General features: G+C 55.1%; 3 protein-coding genes across 4 annotated transcripts; 1 reads left to right on the forward strand and 2 right to left on the reverse strand.

The window, feature by feature from the left end:
• The first annotated feature begins 1,949 nt into the window (after nt 1-1,949).
• RNF5 (ring finger protein 5) lies at nt 1,950-4,289 on the forward strand. Its single transcript, XM_063097509.1, has 6 exons — nt 1,950-2,166; nt 2,997-3,015; nt 3,110-3,222; nt 3,337-3,391; nt 3,471-3,588; nt 3,690-4,289. The coding sequence occupies exons 1-6, from the start codon at nt 2,027-2,029 to the stop codon at nt 3,785-3,787; spliced, it is 543 nt and encodes a 180-aa protein (XP_062953579.1). The 5' UTR covers nt 1,950-2,026; the 3' UTR covers nt 3,788-4,289.
• Nucleotides 4,290-5,070: 781 nt separating this feature from the next.
• On the reverse strand, nt 5,071-7,370 carry AGER (advanced glycosylation end-product specific receptor). 2 transcript variants are annotated; one of them, XM_063096583.1, is made up of 9 exons: nt 7,319-7,370; nt 7,028-7,134; nt 6,710-6,902; nt 6,497-6,561; nt 6,287-6,374; nt 6,009-6,191; nt 5,738-5,865; nt 5,400-5,541; nt 5,071-5,123 (listed from the first exon to the last, which is right to left on the reverse strand). In XM_063096583.1, exons 1-9 carry the CDS (start codon nt 7,368-7,370, stop codon nt 5,071-5,073), a joined length of 1,011 nt encoding a protein of 336 aa, XP_062952653.1. The 2 variants fall into 2 exon arrangements, with proteins under 2 accessions (XP_062952653.1, XP_062952652.1); XM_063096582.1 differs by having other exon boundaries at nt 6,287-6,393; nt 6,465-6,561.
• Nucleotides 7,371-8,000: 630 nt separating this feature from the next.
• On the reverse strand, nt 8,001-12,872 carry PBX2 (PBX homeobox 2). Its single transcript, XM_063098406.1, has 9 exons — nt 12,652-12,872; nt 11,641-11,714; nt 11,171-11,418; nt 10,881-11,071; nt 10,565-10,700; nt 10,308-10,461; nt 9,844-9,932; nt 9,633-9,719; nt 8,001-9,522 (listed from the first exon to the last, which is right to left on the reverse strand). The coding sequence occupies exons 1-9, from the start codon at nt 12,870-12,872 to the stop codon at nt 9,430-9,432; spliced, it is 1,293 nt and encodes a 430-aa protein (XP_062954476.1). The 3' UTR covers nt 8,001-9,429.
• Between the last annotated feature and the right edge of the window lie 888 nt (nt 12,873-13,760).

Raw genomic sequence — 13,760 nt, forward strand, 5'->3', positions numbered from 1 at the left:
CTCTCTAGGGCTCCTAGATGGACTCTGCCTATCCTGCAGCCCTCTGGTCTGGACTCTGCCCTTTGTCCGTCTACTACTTCCCAGCAGTCCAGCTCCCTCCTTCACCCACGCTCTCTGGCCTTTCTCCTGGTTCCTTTCCCTTCCATGCTTTTGCCTCAGTACATTTTCCTTCCTATCCCCTTCCTTCCTATCAGTATCCTTACTCAAGTTGAGACAACCCTTCCCCCCAACATAGAATCTGGGTGGATCTTTTTTCCAATTGAAATTGGGCGTTAGGGGTTGCTTCCTAGAAAAAAAAAAAAAAAGTGAAGAAAGTGCTGATTCCTCTAGAATTGAGCATGCCTACTTAATTTTGTAGCCATGTATATATATAGTTCTCCAGCCCCTGCTTCCCTCTTCCCCATAACTCCCGTTATCCTTTCACCAGAATTATGCCATCACTCCTACCTCCTTGGTCTCCGCCTCCCCCTCTCAATACCTTCTTTCCTAAACCTCTTCAAGCCTCCTGAACCCTCACCTGCCCTGTCCACTACGCAACTTTCAAATTCTCATCTTTCCTTACTCTTAAGACACATGGGGCCTTTTATCAAGGTGTTGCTTAATAGTTAAATCCTCAGCCTCTGTCTGCCTCCAACCCCCACACACCTTTGCCCTGCATGAATTTACACGACCCGGGGGAAGAGGATGTAAAAAACACTGGTAGTGGGAGGACTGTTACCTAGTTCTGCTCCTTGGGCCACAGTGAGGGGCACTGACAGTAGAAAACGCCCAAGCTCTCAGGGGTCCAGCCGAGGAAGAAGACCCCAGTTCTGCTGGGAAAATTACAAGAAAGGGCGGGCCTAATTCCATTCTGCCTAGAGTGGGCCTGGCCCCTTCTGCACCCACTCACAAAGGAGTGGAGCCAGACCTTTTCATTTCAGCTCTTTAAGTTTAAAAACAGAGTCGAGGTCCTCTGTTCTACTCTGAGTGTCACCTTAAAAAGGGAGTGGGTGTTTAGCTCAGTTCTTTCTTTGTAAATCACCTAAAGGGGCAGGCTGAGTCGTCCAGCCGAAGGAGTTGGGTTAACACCAGCGTCGCAGACAGATGTTCGCACCATCCAAACGTCGGGCTAATCCCAGTTCTGCTCTCTTCTCTAAGAGGGCCAGGCAGACCCAAGTTCTGCTCTCTACGTCACCCAAGGAGGCCGGAGCCATTTTGAACCCTGAGACCCTAGTATTCGCCCCCTTTTACTAGCTCTTCTCGGTCTTTTCCGATCTCACCCAATCAGGGGCCAAAAAAACGGGCCAATCAGCCGAGAGATTCCACAGCCAAAGGACCCGGATGAAGCCGAGCCGAGACCTTTGAACTGCAAGCTTCTCGAATTGTAGAGCAGTCACCATGGCGACAAGACAGCGGCGAAAGGGTGAGGCCGGAGAAAGCTCAACCTTCATAGGATTGGTCCACCCCATCCCGCCTCGAGCCGCGCAGGCGCATTTTACCTAACCGCCATTTTCTGTCGAGTTCTAGCCAATCACTTGCTTTGGAGTCATAAGCTCCAAAGTCCAACAGGAATTTGGACATTCTCTGGAAGAGGGAGTGAAGGAAAGACAGGGGTTTATAGTGGGTGAGGTCTATGTAGTCTCGAACCAATTGCTTTTGGCATTTGGTTATGACTGGCAGCTACTCAGACGAATAAAGCCCTCCCTGGCCGGAAAGCAGGGCCAGGGCCTGGTATAGCGAGTTGTTACCAATCCCTTGATTTTGCATACTGCCTGCGACCGTCTCAGCCAATAGTTATTGTGCAAGGGCAGGACTGCACAAGCCTTTTGCCGCTCCCACCTTTTGGACCAATCCTTTCTTTCGAAACCTGTATAATTGGCAAGCCATCAGACCAATAGTGATTAGAGAACCTTGAAGCCTGCCCAACGATCGTGAGCAGGAGGCGGTTTCTTGTTTGTTGGGGCGTGTGTGTGTGTGTGTGTGTGTGTGTGTGTGTGTGTGTGTTTGGGGAGACTGAGGGGTGCGCGGGGGCGAAATAGAACCGGCCATGGCAGCAGCCGAGGAGGAGGACGGGGGCCCCGAAGGGCCAAACCGCGAGCGTAGCGGGGCGGGCGCGACCTTCGAATGTAATATATGTTTGGAAACTGCTCGGGAAGCTGTGGTCAGTGTGTGTGGCCACCTGTATTGGTGAGATTCGGGGAGAGGGGCGGAAGGCGATGGGGCTCACCTCTATACTGTGGACGCTGGGAGCGGGGAACTATACAATCATACAGATAATTGGAGGGCACATCCCCACTGGTGAGGCCCGAGGAGGTTGGGCAGGGAGTGGGGGAACACCACACATCTGTACAGCTGAGACCCGAGCCACCTGACCCCAGGGAAATGAGGGTTCTAAAGCTGTACAAATGGAAACGGATGAGACTCAAAGGTTAGGGGAGACACGCATCAGTTAATTGAGAGGGACCCAGGAATATGGGATCCCATTCATGTGAGATCTGGGAAGTGGGTGATATGACAAACCTGGGGATGGGGCACTGTTGAGGGGCAAACTTGAGAGATTAAAAGGTCATGGAGATAGGGACTTTATTGAGCCTGGAATTGAGAGGAAAAGGAGTAATGGGGGAATGTTTTAGTCAAGGGGGGTTGGTTTGGAGTGTTGGGGGCAAATGGGGTGGGGGCTGAAAGAGGAGTCCTGGAAAGGGGTGGGTTGAAGAGAATTGGCAACAAGTTGAAAGGCAGAGAAGGGAGAGGATGAGAGTGTGTGTGTGTGTGTGGTGGGACAGGAGAGAGGAGAGGGTTGAGCATGTGGAGGATGGATGGAGCTTTAGGCGTTAGAAGATCAGATAAGCAGGAAGGCCAAGTTGGCTGGCATGGTAGAGGTTGTGGAAAATATTTTAAAAACCCAGCAAGTAATACCTGGGAAGAGGGGTGAGATGGGATCTGTGATGTCTGGGGTTTATGTGTCTCTTTTCTGTAGCTAGTTTGACCTTTTTTCTTCCCCCCCACCCCCCATCCAGTTGGCCCTGTCTTCATCAGGTGCGTACTCAGAGGAGAAGAGGGAAATGGGGAGGTCTAAGGAGCTGGAAGACCCTCCTGGGTACTGGAAACCACTTCATTTTTTTCTCTCCAGTGGCTGGAGACACGGCCGGAGCGGCAAGAGTGCCCAGTGTGTAAAGCTGGGATCAGCAGAGAGAATGTTGTCCCACTTTATGGACGAGGGAGCCAGAAGCCCCAGGATCCCAGGTTAGAGACTGGAGGTGGTGTGGAGGGAAGGTTGAAGGCTAGTGCCCTGGGAAGAGGGTGTGGAGGAGGAGAGGAGAAAATTCCCTGTTTGATGTTCTCTCTCCTATTCCTCAGATTGAAAACTCCACCCCGCCCTCAGGGCCAGCGACCAGCTCCAGAGAGCAGAGGGGTGAGTCTTCTTGTCCAATTCTGTCTTTTCCTTGCCAAAGATTTGCCTGATTCCCCTCTGACTTTTTCTGCCTCCCTAGGGATTCCAGCCGTTTGGTGATACTGGGGGCTTTCACTTCTCATTTGGTGTTGGTGCTTTTCCCTTTGGCTTTTTCACCACCGTCTTCAATACCCATGAGCCTTTCCGCCGGGGTACAGGTAAGAGTCACATTCGGCTCCTAGTAGGGATCCCTCTCAATATCTTGGGCCCCCTCCTGGCCTAGGAGTATATGCTTCTGCAGCTTTCCTCTCTCCCACAGGTGTGGATCTGGGACAGGGTCACCCGGCCTCCAGCTGGCAGGATTCCCTCTTCCTTTTTCTCGCCATCTTCTTCTTTTTCTGGCTGCTCAGTATTTGAGCTGTGTCTCCCTCCTGCCCACCTCCAGCTAGAGGAGAATCAGTATTGGGGGTCCTTGCTGACCCTTCCTTACTCCTGGATCCTCCTGACCCCACCATTTCTGTTGGCTAAGGCTAACCCTGGCCACTCTCCAGGAGGGTGTGGGGAGGAGGAGTGACATCTGTGCATAAAATGGGAGAGCTTTCTGCTCTGAACTACCTGCTCAGTAGCACAGTAACTCCCAGCCCCAGGGGAGGAGGACAGACTGAAGAGATTGTCTGTTTCTCCTCTCTTCTAATCCTTTGCTTTCCCCCAGATTTCTTGATTTGATGTTGAAAGGTGGGCAAGTCTTTCTCTGACTCTCCCCCACTTCCCCTCTTGTTGATTTAATTTAATTGTTTTCTTCCCAGTGCCTAAGTGTCTAATATGGGTTCTGACTCTAAGTGCTTACCTCATTCCCCGCCCCCCCCACTACCTCCTTTATTTCAAATTCAATAAAAAAGGTGAAATGTGTTGATGGGAACTCTTCCCAGGTTCTTTCTTCCCTCCTTCCTTCCAGGACAGGAGCATATCCTTCCCAACTTGAATAGATGTTTGGTGTGGTGTGGGAAAGCGTGGGGGTGAGCCCCTCTCCTCAGGGCTCCTGAGGGTGCAGGGGTGAGGTGGTCTCACACACACACGAATTCACATGGGTGATATTTGTCAAGTGTTTACTCATTCTGTTTGTGGGGGGCTCTGGTTATGGAAGAAGGTTTGGTGAAGTGGGGTGGAGATTGTTCAGAGGAGAGCTGGTCTTGGTCCAGAACAGTTCAAAGGAAAAAGAAAAGGAAGCTGATGGACGATGGGGTCTGTCTGTGGGCCCCTCAGGCCCGTCCTGCACCACTCTCGGCTGCCTCGGGCTCCTCCTCCTGATTCAGCTCTGTGTGCTCCTCCTCCTCCTCCTGGTTTTCTGGGGCCTTCCTGAGGAGGAGGATTGGGGAGAATTCTGCACATGCCTGGCACTCCATCGTTGCACCCCCCCGTCACTTAACTGCCTGGAAGTCCCAAATCCGAGGTATCTAGCTTTCTCCACTCACCTCTCCTCTCTTTGGCGTTGCTGCCTTCGCCATATGATGGCCCAAATGAGCAGGGCGGCTGTCCCCAGGCCTCCCAGGATCCCCAGGGCCAGGGCCAGAGTTCCCAGCCCTGACCCTCCCACAGAGCCTGTAGGGAGAAGGGGAATACTGAGGGCACAGTCCCCACTGCTCACCATTTCTTTATTGTTGACCATCTCCCCTGTCACATGTGTTGGGGACTGTCTGCTTCTATCTGACTTTGTCCAATCCCTCACCTGCGGTTGGTCCCTCCTCTCCTGTTTCTGCAAGACAAAGTTGGAGCAAGTCAGAAGGGAAGACTTCAGTTTGGGAGAAGGTGGAGCCCCAGCGGAGTCTTTCCTTTTTATCAGTCCAGAGGGGAGAGGCTGGGCTGCTTCCTTGGTAGGATTTGGGTAGGGCAGAGGAGGGCTGGGTGTGGGTGCACTGAGGGAGGAGTGGGGTGGCTCTTGGGAATAATGCCAGAGTGAGGTAGGGAGTTGGAGCCTGCACTGTCCCTCACCCCAGCCCCAGGCTCCTTGGGATTTGGGGAGAATTCTCACCAAGGATGCTGATGCTGACAGCAGGGCTTTCCTGGGGCCCATGGCTGGGATGGGTGGCCACACAGCTGTAGGTTCCCTGGTCCTGAGGCCCTACCTCAGGGAGGAGCAGCACGGAGCTGGGGGCAAGGGGCAGGGCAATGCCCTGGTAGGGGAAGGAGGACAGGAGACTATTACAAAACCCTTGTCCACACATCTCATACTCCTGTCTTTCTGTCTCCACACCCTCAGATACCCTATCTTCCTCCTTGGCTGCCTCTCCCTCCATGAGCCCTTGGCCTTCCTTCTAATTGCCAGTGTGGTTCTCTCTACCTCCCAGCCCCTCTCTCCAGGTCACTCACATCCTTCATCCAGTGGATTTGAGCAGAGGGCTGGGCAGGAGCTTCACAGGTCAGAGTCACAGTTCCACCGGGAGCTACTGCTCCACCTTTTGGCTCCACCACCAATTGGACCTCCAAAGGCACAGGCTCTGGGGGTAGGAAGGGGCATGAGGTTGAGAGTTACACCTGTGAGTGGTCCCCGTGGCCGTGGGCTTGACCCCTCTCTCCCTGAGGGCCATACTTCCAGAATGTGCTCACCTGAGCTTGGGGCCCTCCCCACCTCTGTGCTCACCCCAGACACTGGGCTGGATGGGGGCTGTGTGCAAGGCCCGGCGCCGCGGAAGGGCCAGGCTGAAGCTACAGGAGAAGGTGGGGTGGGGAGCTCCTCCCCGGGCTGGGATCACCATCAGCTCTGACTGGAGGGTGAAGAGCCCTGTCTCAGGGTGTCTCCTGGTCTCTTCCTTCACAGACACTCCTATGGTGGTGGGGAGGGCAAGACAAGACATCCCAGGGTGGGCATGGGAGAGAGATCAGGAAGAAGGCAACTAGGAGAGGGGACTTGGGACTCACCCTTCCCATCAGGTAGCAGGGGTTTCCCATCCAAGTGCCAGCTAAGAGTCCCTGCAGGGTAGCCCCCCTCGGACACACATGTCCCCACCTGGGGAAAGAGTGGTGACCTCATCACCCTTTGAAAATGAGATGCCATACACGCACACTCAGAGCTAGGCTCCCCTCCCATTCACGGGACTTGTTTCTACTTCTCCCGCTCTGTTCCACTACCTTATTGGGGATACCAGCCATGAGTTCAGAGGCAGGATCTACAATTTCCGGCTTCCCAGGAATCTCTGAAGGAGGGAAAAATCCAATCAGGCTGCAGCTTTGAAGGTTTTCACATTCCAGGTGTGGGAGTGGGGGCAGCGGAAGGGCTGGGGTTGAAGGAAGGCTTTCTCTTAGATGAGTGGTGGGCCTTGGAGAAGTCCCTGGAACCCTTACGGTAGACTCGAACTCGATAGTTGGACTTGGTCTCCTTTCCATTCCTGTTCGTTGCCCGGCACCGGAAAGTCCCCTCATCTTGGATCCCCACGGCTGGAAGGAGGAGGGAACCGTTGGGGAGGACATGCGCTACACTATCCCAGGGGCCTCCCTGGGGAGACACGACCTTCCAAGCTTCTGTCCGGCCTGTGTTCTGGAGAGAAGAGAGGGGCCTAAACAGTGAAGTCATTTGAGAAGGGACTGCTGAGGCAGGGTGGTGTGGATGCACATCATCACTGGGCTCTCCCAAGTCGGCCGGCTGACAGGAGCCCTGCTTACCAGTTTCCATTCCAGCTGCTGGGGTGGTTTCTTGGGGGCCCCCTTACAGTTCAGCACCAGTGGCTCCCCGATCCGGGCTGTGATGTTTTGACCGCCACCTATTGCGCCTGGGAGATAGCACCATAGTGGAGGGCAGGAAGGAAGATGGGGGCTAATGGTACTAGGACAGGGTGGGTGAAGGAGCTTGAAAAGCAGCACCCTCGTACTAGGAAAAGTTCTAGGGAGACTCGGGGGGAGGGGGACGGAGTGCTTTCTGCAGGGAGGATGAGTGGGGTGGGGGGAGTGGCTCACCCCACAGACTGAGGACCAGCACCCAGGCTCCAGCTGCTGCCCCTGCTGCCATCCTGCTTCCTTCCCAGGCTCCTGGCTCTGTCTGCCCCTTTCCTTGCTGTGGCCACCGTCCTAGGTGGGGCTTGTACCCTCTCCCCTGCCCCCATCTCCCCGTCCTGCCCCATCACAGGGAATGCTAGGAATTCATGCCTCTCTGACAAGAGTCCTTCAGGTACTAGGAAAAACAATTATCACCCCACTCCTGGGTACAGCCACTGCCCTGGGGGTGGGGAGTGCATCTCCTAGGGTCTCATTCCCTCAGAGCCCTCCACTGCATCCCATCAGTCCACTGAGGGCTGCCTGGTGGCCGACTGGAGCCCATCTTGACTGGACAAGGTTGCTAGGCAACAGGGTTCAGACAGGCTGTGGTTTCCAAGGGTGGACCATGGACCTGCCTACGTAGTGAGGGCATGGCAGCAGGGCTGGGAAACACTGAAGGAAATGGTTGGGGCTTGGTGAGATAAACTTTTTTTTCTGGGGTTTCTCATGTTTTTTGAAAAAAATTCTCAACTAAACCCAGGGAAAAAAGAAATTTCTTTATTTAAAACTGCAGTTTTTTTTTTTCTGTGAAACTACAAGTTTACAAGTGAGGAAAGAACTGCCCCTGGGCTGTGCCTCCCGCCCCCCACCCAGCACACTCCCATCCTGTCCCCCAGTCCTGCCCAGATCTTTGACAGGAAGGGTCCCCCACTCTGAGTCTTGTAAAATCCTGAGGATGTTTGAGGGGATCAGATGGCAGGGTTCAGGCAGAGGATGGGACAGTGTTGTTCCCCCCAATACCTGGCTTTTTGCAACCTCCCTCCTCTTTCCCCCTACCCCCTTGGTTTTGGTGTGACAAAAAAAGACACCCCATTTCTGGGGAAGCTGAGGGAGATACATATACAAGCACCCCAACCCATATTTAACATATTTGGCAATAACCCCCTCCCCTTTCTTCCCCCTCCAACCTGCAAAAAGTAGTTGAAAGAAAAATTTAAAGATGTATCACTCATAGGGAAGGTGGCATCTTCAGTTTTCTCAAAATTACTGAGTTAAGCCCTGCTCAAGGGTTGTGGGAAGTGGGGGGATGGGAGGGCAAGCCCCTCAATGCCTCCACACAAAATGCAGCAGAAACCTGCCTGCACAAGCAAAGAACACCTAAGTGACCTGAGGGGGAGGGCTTGGTGCCCTCAGGGACAGGCCTTCTTCACCAGTTCTATTTGTTCCTTTCTCTCACCAGGGCCCCCTTTGGCTATCACCTAATATGGGAAAGCAAGAAAAAAAAAAACTCCAACATATTTATATAAAAAAAACTACTTCCCCAAATTAAAAATTAAGAACCAACAACAAAATCAAAAAATAATAAAAAAAATACAGATGGGTCCCAGGATTTTCCTTTCCTTAAAAAAAAAGTTCAACCCCAAAGCCCAGTCAACAATTCCCTAAAGTAGCAGAAACTCCCTCCGAGGTAGATATCTGAGTCAGACACTCTCGTCCACCGAGCGATTCTATTGGTTTAAGATGAGCTGCGTATGAGGTAATAAAGCCGTCTGGAGGGGCTGGGGGTGGGGATGCACAGGGGGCGTGGCCCATGTCCTCTGTCCAGAAGTTGTGTCCCCATTTTTGGCATCTCTGGTCAGGCAGGCCTCCACAGATTCCAGAGCATAAAAGTGGGGTGGGGAAGGGAAAGTGGGGAAGCCCAGAAAGAGAAACAGAATAGTTGTATATGAGTGTATATGAGAGAGAGAGGGAGCGAGAAGAGCAGAGAGACAAAGAGAGACAGAGGAAGAGGAGAAAAGGGGGTCAGAAAAATAGGTTTCTGGGTATGTGTTTCTGTGTAAGAGAGAAAGGGGGAGAAGAAAAAGACTGAAAAAAGGAAAAGAGGAGACAGATCCCACTCTCCCCTTAGGGGTCCCATTCTCCCTGACATATAGTCAGCACCCCCAGCACTGAGTCTAGTTGGGGAGGGGCAACCCCATTTGCCCTTCTGTCTTGTGCTTCTTCTGTGTTTGGGGGTTTGTCCTCTGGATGCCTGCGTTCTCTTCAAGAGTCGCCTTGTGAGGGGTCCACCCCTGTAATCCTGAGGGGCGAGATCAGTTGGAGGTGTCGGAGTGAACACTCCCTGGTCCCTCGGTTGGGGATGTCACTGAGGATGGGGTCACAGCCTCCTGCCAGCCACCATTTGCCTGGAAAAAAGGAGAGAGGAGTAGGGCCCTGGGAAGCCCTGTGTGGGGACAACACTGCCAGGCCCTTGTCTTGGGGCGAATGGAGAGAGGGGGCTTCAAGATCCACTCACCCTCATTTCCCGAGGGCTGTACATCTGGCCTCCCCCGAGGTTATCCCCGTAGCCCCCTGGCCCCATTGAATGTCGGAGTGATTCCACCTGAGGCATCAGAGGAAGGTATGACACAGTGAGGAGAAGCCTCAGAAGCAAGAGGTCTTACATCCTAAAGGGGAGGAAAAGGAGTTTGGGAACACCCTGCTCAAGAGAAGATGGGGCACCTGACCTGGGAAGCAGAATAGGAATCTCCGTTGAGCCCGGGCATCCCAAGAAACATGTCTCCGGATCCTGAGAGATTGAAAGAGCCACCAGAGCCTTCGGGGAGCAGAGAGGGAGTTAGGGAAGAGTATACTAGAGCCCATGATGGCAGACAGGACATGAACCACAACCCTCATTTTCCAAAAAGCCTGCTCTACTAGCTCTGTGGGGATGTGCTCCTATACACAAATTATCCACAAAACAGCATTCCGACACCCAGAAAGAACAGGCGTTCCTGAGCCTCCCCTGGCCACCTGCTGGAAGAAAGGCAGAAGTAACTTCACTGGAGTGGGCCTCTGTCCCCTAACATCTCCACCCCATCTCAGCTTGGTGCCTCTCACCCCAAAAGCCCCCCCCTCTCTGCTATGATCCTGCCTAGATAGGAAGCGGGAACAAAAGCAGGAAGAGAGCAAAACAGCCAGGGGGATCCACCTGCGGAGGAAGGGGGTGTCGGGGAGCTGGTGCGGCTGTGGCCCCCCTGGGTGACTGACACTGCAGTCTTGACGGCATAGATGTTTGCCTCCTCTTGGAACTTTCCAATATTTTTCTTATAGCGAATCCGCTTGTTGCCAAACCAGTTGGAGACCTGTGGGTGTTGGGCAGAAAGGAGGGTCAGGTGGAAACCTTTCCCTCTGAAGCCGCTCACTGAATAGGATCTGAGAAAACTTCTCCCCAAAGCCTCACAATACCTGAGAGACGGTGATGCCGCACTTTTTGGCGAGCTCCTCCTTTGCCTCCTCACTAGGATATGGGTTACTCAGGTGGGAGTAGAAATACTCATTTAGGACTTCAGTGGCTTGTTTGCTGAAGTTACGGCGTTTTCGCCTGCAGAGGAGGGAGAAGGGTGGGTGAGGATGCTGGTGTCCTGACGGGACTGCCATGCTGCATAACTCGAGGTCACCATTGTCATGGAGTACTGTGTTGTGCAACTCGGTGGCCCAAGGTTTTAGACAGGAATGGGAAGGCGTCTGGTGCTGGGGGCCAGCCTTGGTCCCTGAGCCCCACCTGGCATCCAGGAAGCGGGAACGCAGGATCATGACAGCCTCGCAGGTGCTCTGCTTGAGCTGCATCTGGATGGCGCTGAACTTCCGGTGGATGATGCTCACCATGCGCTCCATCTCCTTGGGTGCCACAGGGCGCGTGCGGCTCTGCTCCCTCAGCAGATTCATGACATGGGTCGTGAACTCATTACATGCCTGTAGTGGGGACCGGTGGGCTGGTGAAGAGGAGCCCTCTGGCCTTGGGATTTGCCCCAAGAGCCTCTCCCTCCACCCACTCCAGCCTCCCCTCCTCACCTGCTCATACTTCTCCAGCTCGGAGTGGTAGATGTGGCGGATCTGGGCAAGTTTGCTGCGATAGTCCGAGTGTTCGATGGAGTTGTCAGGGGACACGCCGCCCCCAGAGGCTGCAGCGGCTGCAGCTGCTGCTGCTGAGCCCCCCCCTTTCTCGGGCCCAGCCACACCCTCTGCCAGAAGCATGTTGTCCAAGCGCATCAGCTGTGGGTCCACTGGCTCCTCCTCTTGGGAGCTTCGAATGCTGAGGCCTAGCATGCAGGTGAGTGGACTTAGGGAACCCAGGGACCCCACACCCAGTGCTCAGTCCTCTTGTCTCCTGGGGACCCAAGTGTCCAGGCTTTGGTTCCTTCCCCTGTCCCCCTTAGCAACCTCCCTAACTTCCTACTTTCCTCAGGGCCCACGCTGTTAAATTCTTGTAGTGAATAGGGTTCTGTCCCCAGAGTTGAGGAATCTGAGGGGGATCCACATACCAGTTTTCTCCTTGATTTCACACAGGACGCTAAAGAGAGCAGGCTTCATTCGGTGGCAGTTTAGGGCATGTTTCCTTGGGAGGAATGGGAGCAGGGAAAGAGTAAAGTTGAGCTAGAGAAACAGAGCAGGGGGACCACAAGGGTGTGAGGGGGGCGCCTGGGAACAAGGAGGGAGGGCAAATCTGCGGAGGGGGAAAGCAGGGTTGAGACAATTGGAGTTGGGGTGGGGGTTCTTGGGAAAAGGTCAGCTCCTAGAGCATGGGGAAGCTGCTTGGCTTCAAGAAGATGCAGGCAGCAGGCTAAAGGTGCCATGGGTGGGCTGGGGCTTTCAGAGATGGTCTAGGAAAGGTATAGTGGAGGGATTTGGGGGTGACTGGAGAAATGAGGGTGACTAGGTATTTTTCAGAAGAGAAATGGAGGCTGGGGTGGAGAAAAGTCAGAGTCTGAGGTGGCAGAAAGGGGTTGGGGGTGCCGAACTAAGTGGGGTGTGTGTGAAGGGGTCCTGGGGCTGGGCAGGTGGGAGGCTTTGATGCACCTAATATCTGGCTGAGCAGGGTGAAGGGTGGGCGAACACCCTTGGAGGCTGGGGCCATGGGTGGAGAGAAGTGTCAGGAGCTCTGGGGAGGGGTGTGGAGGTCCTCAGGTCTGGAGAGAAGGGGGTGGGCTGCATGGAGAGTTAGGGGAGAAGACAATGTAGCCCAAGAACAGTTTCTCAGTCTGGGAGCCAGAATAGGGCTCCGGAGATGGGGACGTTCCGGGGGTGTGTAGGGGTCAGCAAAAGGTTAGAAGGGGAAGTGAGACCACTTGGGGTTCCCTCGTGAAGGTTTCAGGGCCTGGGGGTGAAGGGAGGTTTGAGAGGGATCACTTTTCTAGGGACTCCCGGAATAAGGAGAGAAGAGAGCTGTAGGATCTTGGAGAGGGCCCTGGAGTTGGGGGGGCTCCCAGAAGATTCAGAGCTTGTGAACGGGGTTCTGTTGGGTCTGTGTGGGGTCCCGGCGTGGGGGCACTCACTTGGCCTGGGCCTCGTCCAGGCTCTGGTCGGTGATGGTCATTATCTGCTGCAGAATGTCCCCGATGTCTTGCTTCCCTCGGCCTCCCGGGACCCCCCCGCTACCCCCACCGGGGTCTCCGCCACCGGGAGGCTCGCCAGGGCCCCCAGGCTCCCCACCCACCAATCCCAAGCCCCCCCGGCCCCCGCCTGGAGGGGGCGGCCCCAGCAACCGCTCGTCCATAGCTGGGGGGGGCCCTGAGGCCCCCTCCCTGCTCCTCCCTCCCCCCGCCTGGTTACTTCCCCCCCGAACTCGCTGGGGCCGCTGCTCCCTCCGCCCCAACCCCCGCCCGTCTCCTCCCTCCCGGCTTCCCCGGGGTCCACCCCCGGCACTGAAGGGAGATCTGGGGTACCGGCTGGGCCCCCCACAGGAGACCCCGGCCCCCGGCGGCGGAGAAAATGGAGCCGGGGAGGGAGAGAGAGAGAGAGAGACAGAGAGAGAGAGAGAGAGAGGAGAGAGAGAGAGAGAGAGAGGAGGCCCAGGCGGGGGTGTGTGTGAGAGAGAGGGAGGAGGGAGGAGGGAGGAGAGGGGAGGGGGGGCGAGGGACGGAGGCGGGGGGAGGGGAGCCGGGGAGGAAGAGGAGGGGAGAAGAGAGGAGGAACAGGGCGGAGCTGGGGGCGGGGAGAGACACAGAGAAACGGAGGAACTGAGAGCGAGTGGAGGAGGGGAGAGGGAAGGGGAACAAGGGGAGGAGATGGGCCTAACGCGGAAAATGTGGGCAGGCCCCGGGGTTGGGCTGCTGCGGCCTGGGAGGGGGGCGTTGTTGGGGCTGGGGGGCTGCCACCTGGGTTCTGAATCCGGGGTCTAGGTGATGTGGACTCTGGCCGTTGGAATGCCTGGGTTCACAGATAGCTCAGCTCATATTTCTTGTTCTAATGACTCCCCTCCCTGTTCTACTTAATTAAAACCAGGAGAAGGGGGGCTGGGGGAGATAATTAGGGAGGTCTCCAGCCGCTGCTTAATGAGCCAGTAATTAACCAGCCAGGGCGGGGAGCTGGCCTCTGGCCAGACTGGAGAGAAAGGCGTCCTCTGGCCTCACCTTCCTATCTTCCACCCCCGCTCTCTCCGCCC

The sequence above is a fragment of the Cynocephalus volans genome, chromosome 5 (assembly GCF_027409185.1).
Source record: "Cynocephalus volans isolate mCynVol1 chromosome 5, mCynVol1.pri, whole genome shotgun sequence".
Taxonomy (NCBI): domain Eukaryota; kingdom Metazoa; phylum Chordata; class Mammalia; order Dermoptera; family Cynocephalidae; genus Cynocephalus; species Cynocephalus volans.

Excerpts from the sequence above, each read along its gene's own strand:
- PBX2 (XM_063098406.1), bottom strand. The coding sequence starts at position 12,872 with ATGGACGAGCGGTTGCTGGGGCCGCCCCCTCCAGGCGGGGGCCGGGGG. Across the intron at positions 10,701-10,880 it reads TCCCGCTTCCTGGATGCCAG|GCGAAAACGCCGTAACTTCA; the intron begins GTGGGGCTCAGG and ends CCTCCTCTGCAG. Across the intron at positions 9,933-10,307 it reads GACACCCCCTTCCTCCGCAG|GCTCTGGTGGCTCTTTCAAT; the intron begins GTGGATCCCCCT and ends TGCTCCCCGAAG.
- AGER (XM_063096582.1), bottom strand. The coding sequence starts at position 7,370 with ATGGCAGCAGGGGCAGCAGCTGGAGCCTGGGTGCTGGTCCTCAGTCTG. Across the intron at positions 7,135-7,318 it reads GCTGGTCCTCAGTCTGTGGG|GCGCAATAGGTGGCGGTCAA; the intron begins GTGAGCCACTCC and ends GCTATCTCCCAG. Across the intron at positions 5,866-6,008 it reads CATCCAGCCCAGTGTCTGGG|AGCCTGTGCCTTTGGAGGTC; the intron begins GTGAGCACAGAG and ends TCCTACCCCCAG.
- RNF5 (XM_063097509.1), top strand. The coding sequence starts at position 2,027 with ATGGCAGCAGCCGAGGAGGAGGACGGGGGCCCCGAAGGGCCAAACCGC. Across the intron at positions 3,392-3,470 it reads CAGCTCCAGAGAGCAGAGGG|GGATTCCAGCCGTTTGGTGA; the intron begins GTGAGTCTTCTT and ends CTGCCTCCCTAG. Across the intron at positions 3,589-3,689 it reads GCCTTTCCGCCGGGGTACAG|GTGTGGATCTGGGACAGGGT; the intron begins GTAAGAGTCACA and ends TCTCTCCCACAG.